At 40.2% G+C, this 13,750-nt stretch overlaps 1 protein-coding gene across 3 annotated transcripts in view; it reads right to left on the bottom strand.

Annotated features, from left to right (window-relative positions):
• LOC131240986 (uncharacterized) overlaps positions 1 to 13,750 on the bottom strand; it is a 57,534-nt gene that overhangs the window by 28,837 nt on the left and 14,947 nt on the right. For 2 of the 3 annotated variants that reach the window (XM_058239573.1, XM_058239572.1), the window contains 8 exons: positions 10,130 to 10,293; positions 9,724 to 9,871; positions 7,391 to 7,594; positions 3,773 to 4,158; positions 2,749 to 2,883; positions 1,917 to 2,108; positions 1,335 to 1,396; positions 697 to 854 (listed from right to left, as the gene is read on the bottom strand). In XM_058239573.1, coding sequence (XP_058095556.1) covers positions 697 to 854; positions 1,335 to 1,396; positions 1,917 to 2,108; positions 2,749 to 2,883; positions 3,773 to 4,158; positions 7,391 to 7,594; positions 9,724 to 9,871; positions 10,130 to 10,293 — 1,449 coding nt within the window. Of the gene's footprint in view, positions 1 to 696; positions 855 to 1,334; positions 1,397 to 1,916; positions 2,109 to 2,748; positions 2,884 to 3,772; positions 4,159 to 4,217; positions 4,350 to 7,390; positions 7,595 to 9,723; positions 9,872 to 10,129; positions 10,294 to 13,750 lie in introns of those variants that run through there. The other variant, XM_058239574.1, reaches the window with a different exon arrangement.

Raw genomic sequence — 13,750 nt, 5'->3', positions numbered from 1 at the left:
GATCATCAACCACATATTTCCATGCAAAATCTGTCTCTTTGCCTTCAGACATCTCCAAATGTGACCGCTTTTTTTATTTATTGAAACATCACAAATTCACAATATGGACCACAATTTGGATGGTCCGGATTAATGTAAGTGGCTAAGTGCTCTATCCACAATATGGACCACAATTTGGATGATCCGGATTGATCTAATGTAGTGCCACATGTGATGGGGATGAGTCGCCACCATTTTAAAATAGGTGTTGAACTAGCATTAGAAGAAAAACTTAATAATAATAATAATAAAGGAGATTTCAGGTAACATACACTACTTGCGCTACACACTACGCTACGCTGCATGCCCCGTAGCTCACGCTACCTGCATATGCTATATAACATTTTAACTATGCTACGAGCGTTACCGAAAACACTGGTAGAGATTAATCAAGATTCTTGATTCGCAAGGTCAGTCCAGACAGTATGCAATTTTCAGGTTCACAATGCAGGCAATGGCGGACAATTTTTGCAGAATTTCTGCCTGCTTAACATTTCTGAATAGGTTACTGACTTCTTAATGAAATTTTGTGGGTCAACGAACCTTATGCAGAGATAGATATGCTGGACATTATATCCCTGACTTCACACTTTAGTATAGAATAATGAAAAATATTGTTGAGAATTATTAAATTATTTACATAAAATGACTTCTGACCTTTAGCAAATGGCTGAGGCTTAGCTTCTGATTGTTTTTTTGAGGGTTGCTCACTCCGCCAAATCATTTTGGAGAAAGATGCTATTGTCGAAAATGTTGCAGGCACAACTTTTGACAGAATAGCTCCAACTAAAGATCGGTTCCTGTCTTCTGAAAGCCTGTGAATTGAACACAACATCAGTTAATAACCAAATCAAAGAGCAGCGAATAGATGCAATTAAAGCAAGGAATAAAAGTGAGAATACTGGGTACAAAGATACTGAGGCTATGTTTGGTGCCCACGACAAATATATCCCAAGGGGAAACAACAGATTAGTGCATCTGACAGGCCATTATGATGACACCCAAGTTGAACACCACTGTCATTTTGTAGTTTTACATCTTTTTTTCTTTCTTTTTTTTTGGAAGATTATTTTTTGTAATTCTACTTCAATGAGGAAAAATTATGAAAAGAGAACTATCATTATTATTAGTTTTTAAAAAATGAGGGAGGGAATCCAACATGGCATGTCATCGTGATGCCCGTCCGGCCAAGGTCAATGCTTGTCTCCCTACAACATATATTCCTGGCAGGCAGCACACCTAGATTAAGAGCAGGAAAAAACTAGATTGTATGTGCCAAATACAATTGCAGTCACCTGTACGCTGAAATCACAGCATCCTCTCCAACAGTAACCGCACAATAATAACGTTGTCTTGACTGCCCAACAATAAAAGCAGCTGAATTCAAATACCAGAATAGCTTCAGAAGGATTCCATTATACTCATTAAAAAAATCAGCAGCAATGGGACTATAGAGTGAAGTTCAGTGGTACTCCAACATAGCACAAGATATCCAAAATTTCAGACCATTCAGCAATAAATACAGGGAATATATCAGGGCCCACTTATTGCGCCCCCAAATTCATTTCTGTTGGAGGATCTGGGCAGAAATCATCCAATACACATTAACACAGCACAGGAAAACAAAACATTAAGTGAGTTCCCTTTTTTCCACTGCAAATCAAAATCATCTGCTTTCTGGAGAGTGCTGAATTGGAACAGATTTCAATTTGCACCAGACATATCCATCCACCACAAAAAGCGGAAACACCAAAATGGGCCCTCATATACTGCTCAAGTTGAAAGCGTCCATGGAAATTAGCAGAAACATCTGAGTGTGGTATATGTTTACAATAACATTGAGTACATTGGACAACATGCAAGAGAAGGTATCTCACCTGAATCTCCATTAGTGGAGGAGGCATTATCCCAGTAATTGCTGCATCAGCACATGGCCCAAACTTGCTAACATTCCACAGCTGATAAGGTATTCTCCCGTAAGAATTCCCCAAGTCTTCTGTTTCTCTCTTTTGAAATCTTTGCCCCCACAGATTTGAACGTGATTCTTGAGACCATCGTTGGAGCAAGTTCTACACCTCAAGGGTGTAAAGACAAGTTAGGCTTCTGTAGAACTTCAGAAGACAAAATATCATAAAATGGTGTCTCATGAAAAAAGTCAACTGGTAAGCAGGGATGTGACTCAATTCCCCCTTGTATTTTTCTCTTTTTTACTGAAGCGTTATTCCCTCAAAAAAGAGAATGGATAATTATTTTAGTGGGACTGTTTGTACCATCAAATCATGGTTGGCACTCAAGGTTTCAAATCCACATATCGGGTATCATATCATTCACCACCAATACAGCCCCATATCGCCCTGAGTCCCCCTGTATCGGGTTGTTTCCGGCTGATATAGCCACACTGTTCACGGACAAAACAGCTCCGTATCGGGAGGAACATACTGGTTTTTGACGATATTTTAAACCTCGTTGGCAAGGCTACCCAAGTGTTCTTAGGACACTTGGTTTCTGAAGCACTGCCACTTTTCTTTTTTCTTTTTTTGGTGAAAGACGAGGCACTGCTACCTTGGAAATAAGGAACACTCAAATATCCCTTATTTCTACTTAATGGGTGCATTTCATACGAAAATATCAAAGATCATTGTGAATTATTAAGAACAATACTTCCTCGCTGTCATCAATTCAAATGACACGCCAGGAAACAGGATGCACCTGAACATCAGAGCCATCAAAACGTGCAACTACACCAGGCATAACAACGCAGACCTCCTCGGTAGGTGCATCTTCTGTAAAAGTACTCTTAACTGCACGCACTCTGAACCTCAGTACACATCCAGGATGTATCATCTGCATGTGCAAAGATTCATCAGACATCACTAATTAAAATAGCAAAACCCTAACCTGAGCAGAAGACCAATTTCCTTATGGTGCACCAATTTCCCAACCGTTCATCACATGAGTCCCACCATGAACAGATGGTAAAAACTTTCACCTAATGAACAATCTTAGCTGTATAGTCAGGAGCAACAAACATATAGTGTGACAGAATATTAGAATGGTTAACATTGAACAGCAAAAGACCTCCAAATTGGATAGATAGGATTGTCCAATCCGTGCAATTTTCAGGCAGTAGTCCATACCTTGTAGGAATAAAACAATCAACGGTCTTGATCATGGACCATTGCACCATGTGAACAATATGACTGCAGTGCACCAATTAACGAAATCGGTGCTGCAACTGTGCTTAAGAGTAAAAATTACTATGAAAGACAATCCAAACTAATGAAAATAGCAAAGAATACATTTTACTAATGTATGTATGTATCAAACCACAAGAAAGATATTCAACACAGGCGCACATTTTCCATTATTTTAAAATAAATGACACTGTCAGCGTAAATACCAATCCTTTTTGATATTATTTTCTTGTAGGAATACATTTCTAATCGTTCGGAGTTAGATAATTATAATTCATTTAGTTGACAGTTCAGTTCTATTATTTTTCAGGAACTTCTTTGGCATGTCATATACCAGAACAGAATTTTGTGATTGGTGCGATTGAGATCAATGGACCGTAATCTAGACCGTTCATCTGGTAGGCTCCAGTTGAAAATGCAACTACCAGAGAAATCGAGCCCATGGAATGATCCCGAGGATCAAATTTGTTGAGATTGCGTGCGGGGCGATTTTCTTTTCATGTGACGATTTGGATCCGGATTTGAGCGTGTAGATTTACCTGCTTGTGGATCAGCTCGGCTCCTAAGGAGTAGAGGAGGAGATAGCCGTTGGATGTACCGAGGGCCAGGACACGGAGATCTTCGAAGATGAGCCATTCGACGGCGGTGATGTCGCCTTCAGTGGGGGAGAGAGACGGGCGGAACTTGATCGGGCCAGATGAACCGTAGCTGTGAACGTCGTCGTCGTTCCAGGAGACGATGAGAACGAGAGAGCCACGGGCCAGGGCAAGGGAATGTGAATCGAGAGCGGAGAGGAGGGAGGGGTTGTCGACGAGCCAACCTTCCTTGCCAGCTCCGAATTCCGATAGTTCGTCGCATGCGATGCACCCTAGCTCTCTCAGATGATGCTGCGTCCGTCGCGCCATATGCCTATTACAAACATCGCCTATTAAGAAGGAAGAAAGAAGATGAAACGGAGACTATAGAGGAGTGAAGAGTTTGGACCTGAGAAGTGCTTTCCTTTGCGTAACAAAGAGAAAACTTCGATACTCCGGCAGAGTGTGACGGATGATACGCAGTCACTTATCTATTACATACATGGAAGTAAATAATTCAAGTTAATCAGTTTAGATGTGTTATAAGCCACCAATTTATTTTATTTTATTATCTGAATGCCTGATTGGATGACATTTGATGGACGGTTAAAATGAAAATATTTAATGGCGCTATTTCAATAGACAATTGCCCAGGGATCAGAGGTTACGATTCTTCGACCAACCTGATTTTGGGAAAGTAACTTAGGTATAATGGTTTCAACAATTTAGTTGGCTTAGTTTGAGTTAAGGTGTACCTTGTCTGCAAATTTTTGAGTGCCTGCGTATCAAGCTCATATGCAGCCAGAGTACCAAACAATTCCCCACTTCAACAAAGCACGATGACCGGACGGAATTACATGGTGAATTTGGAATTTGAGTTTTACCAAATCAGATAGTTCGTCACTCAGAGAATAGTTAAGAATCTGCATGATGCTAATTGAACTCTCGCACGTGCAGACGATTCATACGTGTAAGAGATCAGAGCAGCTCGCGAGGTGCCATGTGTGAAATACCAAGCCTATGTTATCATCAGGGGAGTCACAAGCGTACAAAATAAATGACGGTTGAGAGGAATTGATCAACGGCACAGCCCATCCGATGATCTTGTGTTCCTGATCTAGATGAATAGTAGATTCTAACCAGTGAGGATACTCACATGCGACTCATTTTCACGTGCGAGGCAAGGGCGCTTGCAAAGTGAGCTACAGCTATTCTTATGAAGCTGCTTGCGGGAGTTGGATTGGAATCCTAGAACGGGCGTTAAAGATCTTACCAAAAAAAATAGGGCTGATGGGCCGGACGAACATATTAAGGAAAGAAGAACTGATTACCTACAGGCAACGGTACCACTGCTTGTAGTACAGTAAAATGTTTCCAGCCAACATCCGCTTGTGCAGAGCACTAGTTCGCATCATGAACATGGTTCGCTCATCAGGTGGGCCACACCAATAAAATCAATGAACAACCGACTGGCTGGCTCAACATAAAGGTATGACCCACCTAGTGACTGGATCAGCTTGATTATCCACATGGGTAATCTTCCTGGTGGGAGCTACCGTTTCACGGTGCTGATGTCCTACTCAAGTAGCATGTTGGCGGGTGGATGGTTAGGAAATGGATAGCGATGCAGCAATCCAGACCATCAAAATTGTGAGTCTTATCATGGATGGAGCATTCTCTAAAATCACACAGATCAGGCAAACATAACCATCCAATCAATGGCTATGAAATGGATAGTTATGAGTAAAATAGCGAGTAGCCTAAAGTCAAAGGTAAAAACAGATGATTAACATTAGCTTCTCATGTGTAAATTTTAGGGTGGGTCAGCATTTCGGAGTCTGGATTGTCGTACAAGTATGCCATGTGTACGGTTGAAGAGTCTCCACTTTTTAGGGTGTGCATCTTATCACCGTGGCCTAGCAAGCAGTAGGCCATCCTTCGCTTTGGTCCACACAAAATCCAATCGTTCGTTTAAGTTGACCACTGGATGTAGTTGAATAGCGTCCCCAAAGAAGACGTTTTAGATGGAGCGTGTTCTTTTGCCCATTTTCTTTTCTTTTCTTCTCCCCCTTGTGGAGTTTCATACAATTTTCAAGATTTTGAGGGATGTCTGCCGCTAATGTGTGATCCAGACCGTCCATCAGGTACGGCACATTGAGCATTCCCGGGACCAGAAAGCAGGCTAGTCCTATCACGTAGGCCCCACGGGCATGTTGTAAATGGACTGTTGGTAGTAGGTGATATCGGTCGTTTGAACACCCCCAGGAGCTGGATTCCGGATCCCACCCCAGGCAGCGTTTCACCCCTTGGCATGATACCACGCGCGCCATCATGGCCCACCATGTACTTCCATTATTTCTTGGACACCCCTCCAATTTCAATTTGACAAAATCTGTCTACTTTACTTCTTTTTTTTTTCTTTTTTTTTTAAAAAGGATATTTCCATTATTTCCTGGACACCCATCCAACTTCAATTTGACAAAATCTGTCTACTTTCTTCTATAAAGAAAGGATGGAGGCGGTTTGTTTGATTGCTCTTAAAGTTACAAGATCGCATTAGGAGGAAATGATGCATTTGATGGCTTCAAGCCGTGCAGTCAGAACAAGAAACAGGCTTTGAATGGTGACGAAGAGGTCTCAACCAGCTTCAATAATCTAGCGAAGAAATCAACTCCAACCAAGATAATTAAAAAGAGCCTGAGTTGTTGCAGTCTCATAACTCATTTTCACTGGTTAAGCAATGAGGTCATTAAATCATGGAGAATCCTACCAATATATATGTACAAACCCAATGCCTAACTTACATACTGATATCCATAATTATTCCCATAATTATCGACAACCCAAATATTGGACGGACAGAAGGATCTACCCTCAATGGATTGGAGCAGCTTTTTTTAGTTGACTACCAATATCTACCTTGTTGCATTTGCATCCCCACGTGATTCTACATTGCACACCACATGGGCCCATCACTGGAGCTGGCACTGAGCTGTGGTTTGATCATTTTCTAATGACAGGACCTCTGTATACCCCCCTCAGAACAACAAAGCTATCAGGGGGCTGATACTCTTCTAACCAAGCCACTTCAGAGATGTTCTCGTCGCACAGCTGGGTAATACCTTCGACAAAGTCAACTGAAGCAGCAACAACAACAATATGAGTTTTTCGACACCTCAGAACCATAAGCAGATTGTTGATGATAGGAGATCTGCTAATCCCACCCGCACCGTGATGAGCAGCCATGTGTTAGGGCACGCGGGGGGGGGGGGGGGGCATCCACCTTACCTGATGCCCCACCATGCAGATGGCCTAGTAAAATGAAAAAAGGCAAAGACTGCTCATCAGTTGGGCCACACGTATAAGTAGAATGGAGATTATGGGCATGCTTCCCAATAAAGGCCCACCTGGTGAGTGGAAGAACCTGAATCTTGGGCCAAGTAATATACACTTGGGCAGACCTAATGCACAGCTAGGGTGCCCATAGAGATGTGCCAGGTAAGCATGTGGAGCACTATGCAAACGTGTGCGTGGTGCTTACCAAAACAAGTGATAGTTATGAGTTAGGAAGCAAAAGCTAACCTGGAAGATCCCTTCTCGGAGATTTCCGGAAATAAGAGCAATGCCGCCCGCTCTCCGAAGAGTAAGGGGGTGATAGAATGTCGAGGATAGCACAGGGTGTTACAGCTTTGAAGGAATGGATGTTGCCACCACTAGTCGGATAAAGAACTGTTGTGCCACATGGTGCAGACATCTCATCATCTCTGACAAGCTTTGCTAACCTTGCTGCGAATCCAAACCCAAAAGTAATCAACTAAAGAAAGAACAAACAGTTTGCGCTACATTCTTCTTTGATAGAGAAAATCTTGATGGGCCAAAGGACAAACCACAGTTCCGGCGCAATAGGAGAATACATGGCTAAAGCTACATGTGGAAACCAACATACAATCCAAGTTTGAATGGAAGATATGATCAAACATCTGTACAATGCCAGAAAGTTGGGTTTTGACAATATCCTCAAAGACCAACAGAATGCATGTGACATAGACCGCATAACGGTAAGGCTTTGCGTTGAATGTAAAGAATAAGACCATATGTAGACCACTTGAAAACTCATCAGTACATGTAATCAGTGTTCAAAATATCGGTATCGCATTACGTATCACATTCTTGGGATACGGATACGTATTGGTTATCACATGGGATATATCGATTGTATCGTGGAATGTATCGCTGTTGTTGGAAACATGGGGAAACATTGGGAAATTGGTCGAATCTTTCAATGAAACTTCGGTGATTGTTAAAAAAGACATCAAGACACATTTATAAATTAAAACATTACAAAAAACAAGTATACATAATAGGTTTTCTTTGTATTGGCGTCCTAATCTATGTGTTGTCTAACTGAATTGATACAAGTATATTCAATGTCTATTCATATAATTTATAAATGTAAGAAGGCGTGTGGAAACACAAGCAATACGCTCAAAAGCAAAAGAAGAATCACTAGATTAGGTTACATGCATGTTTGATTTGATGTTTGGACACAGATTGCAAAGGATTTGCAAGAAATTAGGAAATTTTGAATTATTTTTTTTTCAATTTTCCGCAACTCAGCCCATCTCTTCCAAATCTCGAAATCGAAGCTCCCAATCCATGATTTTTCATGCAAAACATGAAAAATCATGGATTTGTAACAATTTAACACTAATTTAACATGATTTACAGAAAATAAAAGGATTGAAATTCGAAAATCCTCACCAAATCGAACATGTGGGATATATCGCCCTACTTGTGCGTTTCGTATCGCACTAGTGGGATACAAGATATATCGTGGGATATATCGGCCGATATCGTTGATATTTAAAACACTGCATGTAAGCACCCATGGGCTGTTGTATCTATGCTTTTCTCTCATATCTTTTACTAAAATTTCACGATACTCACAGAAAAATGGACAATATTAGATGAGTTTGGCTAATGTCCTCACCTTCATGGGGACGTTCCAAAGCTTTTAATTGACACGTGAGGCGTCCAATCAGTAGTCAGGACAGTTCATTCACTAGTACCATTGGGAGCAAGCCATGGTGCAAGAATCACGCAGATCGGATGATCCCTAACCCTATGAATGAGGCCAATTTGTTACAACCATCTGTTTTTTTTACGAGCAATAGATTGCACGGTTACAATCATCAAACCAAGGTGCTCCTTTGGAATCATAAGCATCAAGCAATACCAAGTGGGATCTAGCAGCTAGATGGTTCAAGATGACAATTGGACCCATTTTTGTTTACTGCTCAATCTTGACTGTCCATGTTCCATGCTATGGATCTGATGCATAGGATCATCGGATTGGCACAATTTTCGCACCACGGCTTATCCCTAGTTGTATGAAAGAAAGGATGGTTCATATCAATGATTGGACATCCCATGTGTCAATTAAAGGCTTTTGGGACATTAGTAAAACCCATATTAGATATATTGTAGAAGTGGATTATATTCTTGTTGCTACAAGAATAATAAGTGCATGTAAATATGATATAAAATTCAATATCAGCCAACTAAAGAAAACATGAAATCAAGTCTTACGCAAAGTGAAAGAGGTAACGATGAGTAAGCATTAAAAGGAAAAAACACCATATTTGATTGATTTACATGACAATTTTAAATGGAGAGCAGTTTCCTTTCAAAAAGGATAAGGACAACAGACAACCAACATAGTGGGGAGTGTGTCCTTTATAAAGACATTACCAAGGGATATGACTTTTCTTTTTTAAGATAATAATTTTTCAAATAATGGGCATGATTTCAAGGAAATGGATTCAGAATTCTGAATTTCACCTGCAATTACATGGTTAAGATGTATTGAGAGAGTGAGAGATAGAGAGAGAGATGCCATGTGAGTAGCAGCTCACCTTCTGATTGATCGACGGGCACAGGCACATCCAGCCAATCGTATGATCTGACATGCAATGTACCATACAGTAGCTTGCTCAACACAGTCATTCCAGGATGATTATGAAAGGGTATAATAGACGAAGGTGGCATGCAGAATATTCCTATCTGTAAACACATTTAGAAAGCCCTAAAACGAGTTAATAATTTTTATTTTTATTTTTTTGAAAGATGAGAATTTTAATAAGCTTGAAAGAAACACTACGAACTAGGGAAAAAAAAAAAAAAACAAGATTCCGATAAATGCTGTAGATCAAATGAATTCCGCCCTACAATAACTAAAACCAAGTGAATTTCAAGAGTCCCAATATCGATGTAAACAACCATAGAAACCCTACAGTCCTACAAACTACTCTTCCAACTTACAGAAAAGCTGTCACATTCATGTAAATGGAGATATTTGATGGCAGGTGGATACTGGGTGCTTCCATTGCGCCCTTTCTTTCCATTCATACCATGTGTGGAACTTTTCGAGCCACGTACCGCTTGTACCTCCTGTTCGAGACCCACATCAGAAGGCCTGATTTTATCTGAAAAAGGAGACTGTTAAAAACAGTTCACTTTAATAAATTCAAAAGAAAAACGAAAAAGAAAGAAAGAAAAGGTCAAAAGAATCATTCAGTTATGAGTTAGAACTTAATGCAAAAGCACATCCCAGAACATGTTATAAAGAGTTAAACACGTTTAGATCATTACATAATAGCAAGTCTTCGGATAAGTAACAACATTTCAATGATACAAATGGGAATATGTCGCCACACATGTTGCCCCAGAGAAAAATCCATGTTCAAGAACATTTTCTAAGAGCAACTAGAAAGGATCTGTTGTGGATGTAAATCAGCCGTCAAGTTAGGTGTGTGGTTTCATCCAACATATGTACAAAAGAGAATTGCTATGGCAACTCACATGAGAGATTGAAGAGACAATTTGCAGCATCCGTGAAATGTTAAATGTGAAAGATCTGGACCATTCATCAGGTCGGCCTCTCCTTGAACATGCCCCAGCCCAACATCCATCTGGTTTATTAATAAGGTGGACCCCACATGTACGGGATAAAAGGAACAATTAGAGAAAAGATGACCCCTTGATGCCGGACAACTACCCACTTGCTCTAAAAGCTCGAACTAATAAAGTGTGGCGAATCAATCCCTTTATCCCATAGCCAAGGTCAAGCCCTCGGCCAAACCCCCCTCATGGGCCCACTTCACATGGGTCTCACCTCACACGAACTGCCCACCCCGAGTGTGCCCCTGCTTCACACAAGCCACCCCACTTGAGCTCGGTGTGAAAATGCCCCTGCATTAATCATCCCCGGTGAGGAGTATCTAACACGAGACCTCCCACTCTGATACCACTTTGATGCAGGACAACCAACCACTTACTCTAAAAGCTCAAATTGATAGAGCTTGGCGAATCAATCCCTTTATCTCATAACCCAGGTCAAGCCCGAACTCGAACCCCCCTCGTGGGCCCCACTTCACATGGGTCTGGCCTCATACAAGCCACCCACCTCACACAGGCCACCCACCCCAAGTGTGCCCCCACATCAGACAGGCCACCCCACTCGAGCCCGATGTGAAAATGCCCGCCCTTGCATTACCCCCAATCAATATTCAACATGTATGTGTGTCTACTTGATGAGTAGACTGTCATAATACTTGCACCAAGTCATGTCTACAGTAGGCTCCACATGATGAGTGGACTGAATGTTAGACGTGCCAGGAGTGCCTCTTCAATCACTCATGCAAATTGCCAAAGCTTTTGTCACTAGTATACAAAACGCCTGACGTGCAATATTCTATGATAAGCAATTTTGTAGCCCTTTTGTGCCAAATCCTAATGTTTTCAAATATTTCATTTCCAAATTGTATTATGGCTGCAAAAAATATGTGCTCGACTAAACATATTTTGTAGCATTGGATACTACCATATCGTCTACAACTAGCTTAATTTGTAGCATGAAGCACAAGACTGAAACCATAGCATAGAATTTAGCGTTCACAATTTAAAGCAATGTCATCGATAGTCTATACATGAGGCACTGGCATGTTTGTTAAAATTTTAAAATCCAACAATTTATGGATTTATGATTTACGATTTGAGTTGAATCTTAAGCAAAACAATTTGAAACCCTTTTTATATGAATCCTGCGATTCTATGATTTAAATCCTACAATATATGATTCAAATCCTGATTTTCGATTCAAAATATACTTGTTCTCTTATATGTTAAAGCTTCACTTGGCTTACATTTTATGTTTTTAAATTGGTGAGGGCTTTAAGAATCATTTAGAAAAAGGGTAAATTATTCTATTTTCTTCTTTATAAGAGATTAAACGATATATATTCCCTTCAACGTTAAATCATGGAGCTTTTTCTTACTTCTTAATGGGTCAAAACACCAAACTAATGTATGACTTATCTATGAATGTTTTTATGGGTAGTTATTATGATCATATTGACCTATTTGTAGTTCTTCTTAAAGAATATGGACCAATATGTATTGTGGAATGATTATTTTGTTAACTTGTTAGTACACCCCACTGTCAGTTCATACTTCACTGTTAGCCACCCCCACTAGGGATCGATACCAAGACCTCAGTGTTGAAACGAGGTATCTTTCACTCAGTCTACCACTTGAGCTATGGATTAGGGTGTGATGGTTAGAAATCATATCTTTTATTGTTGGCCCATAAAATCAAATCTCGCCTTTCCAACGTGACCCAACAGTCACAAAAGGTAAAAAGAACATAAATTATTAAAGGATCCTCTTATGTTTTTTAAGGAAAAATCTCTTAAAAGAGGAGGAAAAAAAAGGATAAGAATCCTTTAACACTATCATGATATAGTATTATTTATGCACATTAATGGCAAAAGGATGATTGATGAGGTTTTATTTATTTATTTATTTATATTTCTTGTATTTTTAAATTTTTTTAAGAAAGTCATAAAAAATCTTACAATTTACGATATGATTTGTGATTCGATACAATTCAACCCTTATTAAGATTTGCGATATGATAACGATTTTGACAACATAAGGCAGTAGTAAACATGGTTTTAAATTTGTTTTGGTAACAAGTCGACTCAGTGACTCAACTCAGTTTTGGTGGAGAACAAAATGAGTCCCCACTTGATAACTGCATGTGTGCAGGTATGCCCACATGATGACTGGACTATCTGATTTTTGGGCTGGGTGTATTTAGTTTGTAGCAAGAAGCAAAAGACGGATCTTTAAAAAAATTAAACAAAAAATTAGAAAAAGGCAAAAGACAGGATCATTGCATAAACTTTAGCACTCACAATTCCACCAATGGCATTGACTATGCATTATTGGACATTAGTAAACATCGCTTTAAATATCATTTGCAACCAAGTCACTCGGTTTTGGTGGAGAATACAATAAACCTGATGGGTCATTAGACCCAACCTGAAAATAAAGTTGCCTGGAACGTAATTTGGAACCATTGGAGTTGGTCTGGGTCCAAAAATTCACCCCGATTACTAAATAGGTAGAATCCAGGACCTCTCAAAATCAACCCGATCCAACCCAACCTGGATCCAATTTTTTAACTAGAACTGATTAGGGCTGTCAATGGGCCGGGCTCGGGCCAGACAAATTTTATATATATATATATATGTCCAGCCGTCAGGCCAAGCCCAAACAGTTCGAAATGCAGGCCGAAGCCACCCCAAGGCCAGGCCCGTTGACGGCCCTAGATCTAATCCATCATATTAAAAAACAGTTACATTAACAGCTGTTACGTAACGGTAATGGTGGGAGTCTTTACACGAAATGGAGTTGTAATGCCCATTCTGAAAAGAAAAAAAAAAATGGCTTGCAAGTAACAGCTGTTATGGGGGCGTAACAGTCCAACTTGGGCCGATACATTTCCTTACTTTAAAAAAATTCTTGAACGTTACGGGGAGCCTTATAACCATTATTGTAACAATCATAAGGTTGTCTGTTACAGCCACCGTTACCGTA

Source organism: Magnolia sinica, chromosome 3, assembly GCF_029962835.1.
Source record: "Magnolia sinica isolate HGM2019 chromosome 3, MsV1, whole genome shotgun sequence".
Taxonomy (NCBI): domain Eukaryota; kingdom Viridiplantae; phylum Streptophyta; class Magnoliopsida; order Magnoliales; family Magnoliaceae; genus Magnolia; species Magnolia sinica.
Note: the sequence above shows the minus strand (reverse complement) of the source record. Positions and strands in the feature narration are given on the sequence as shown.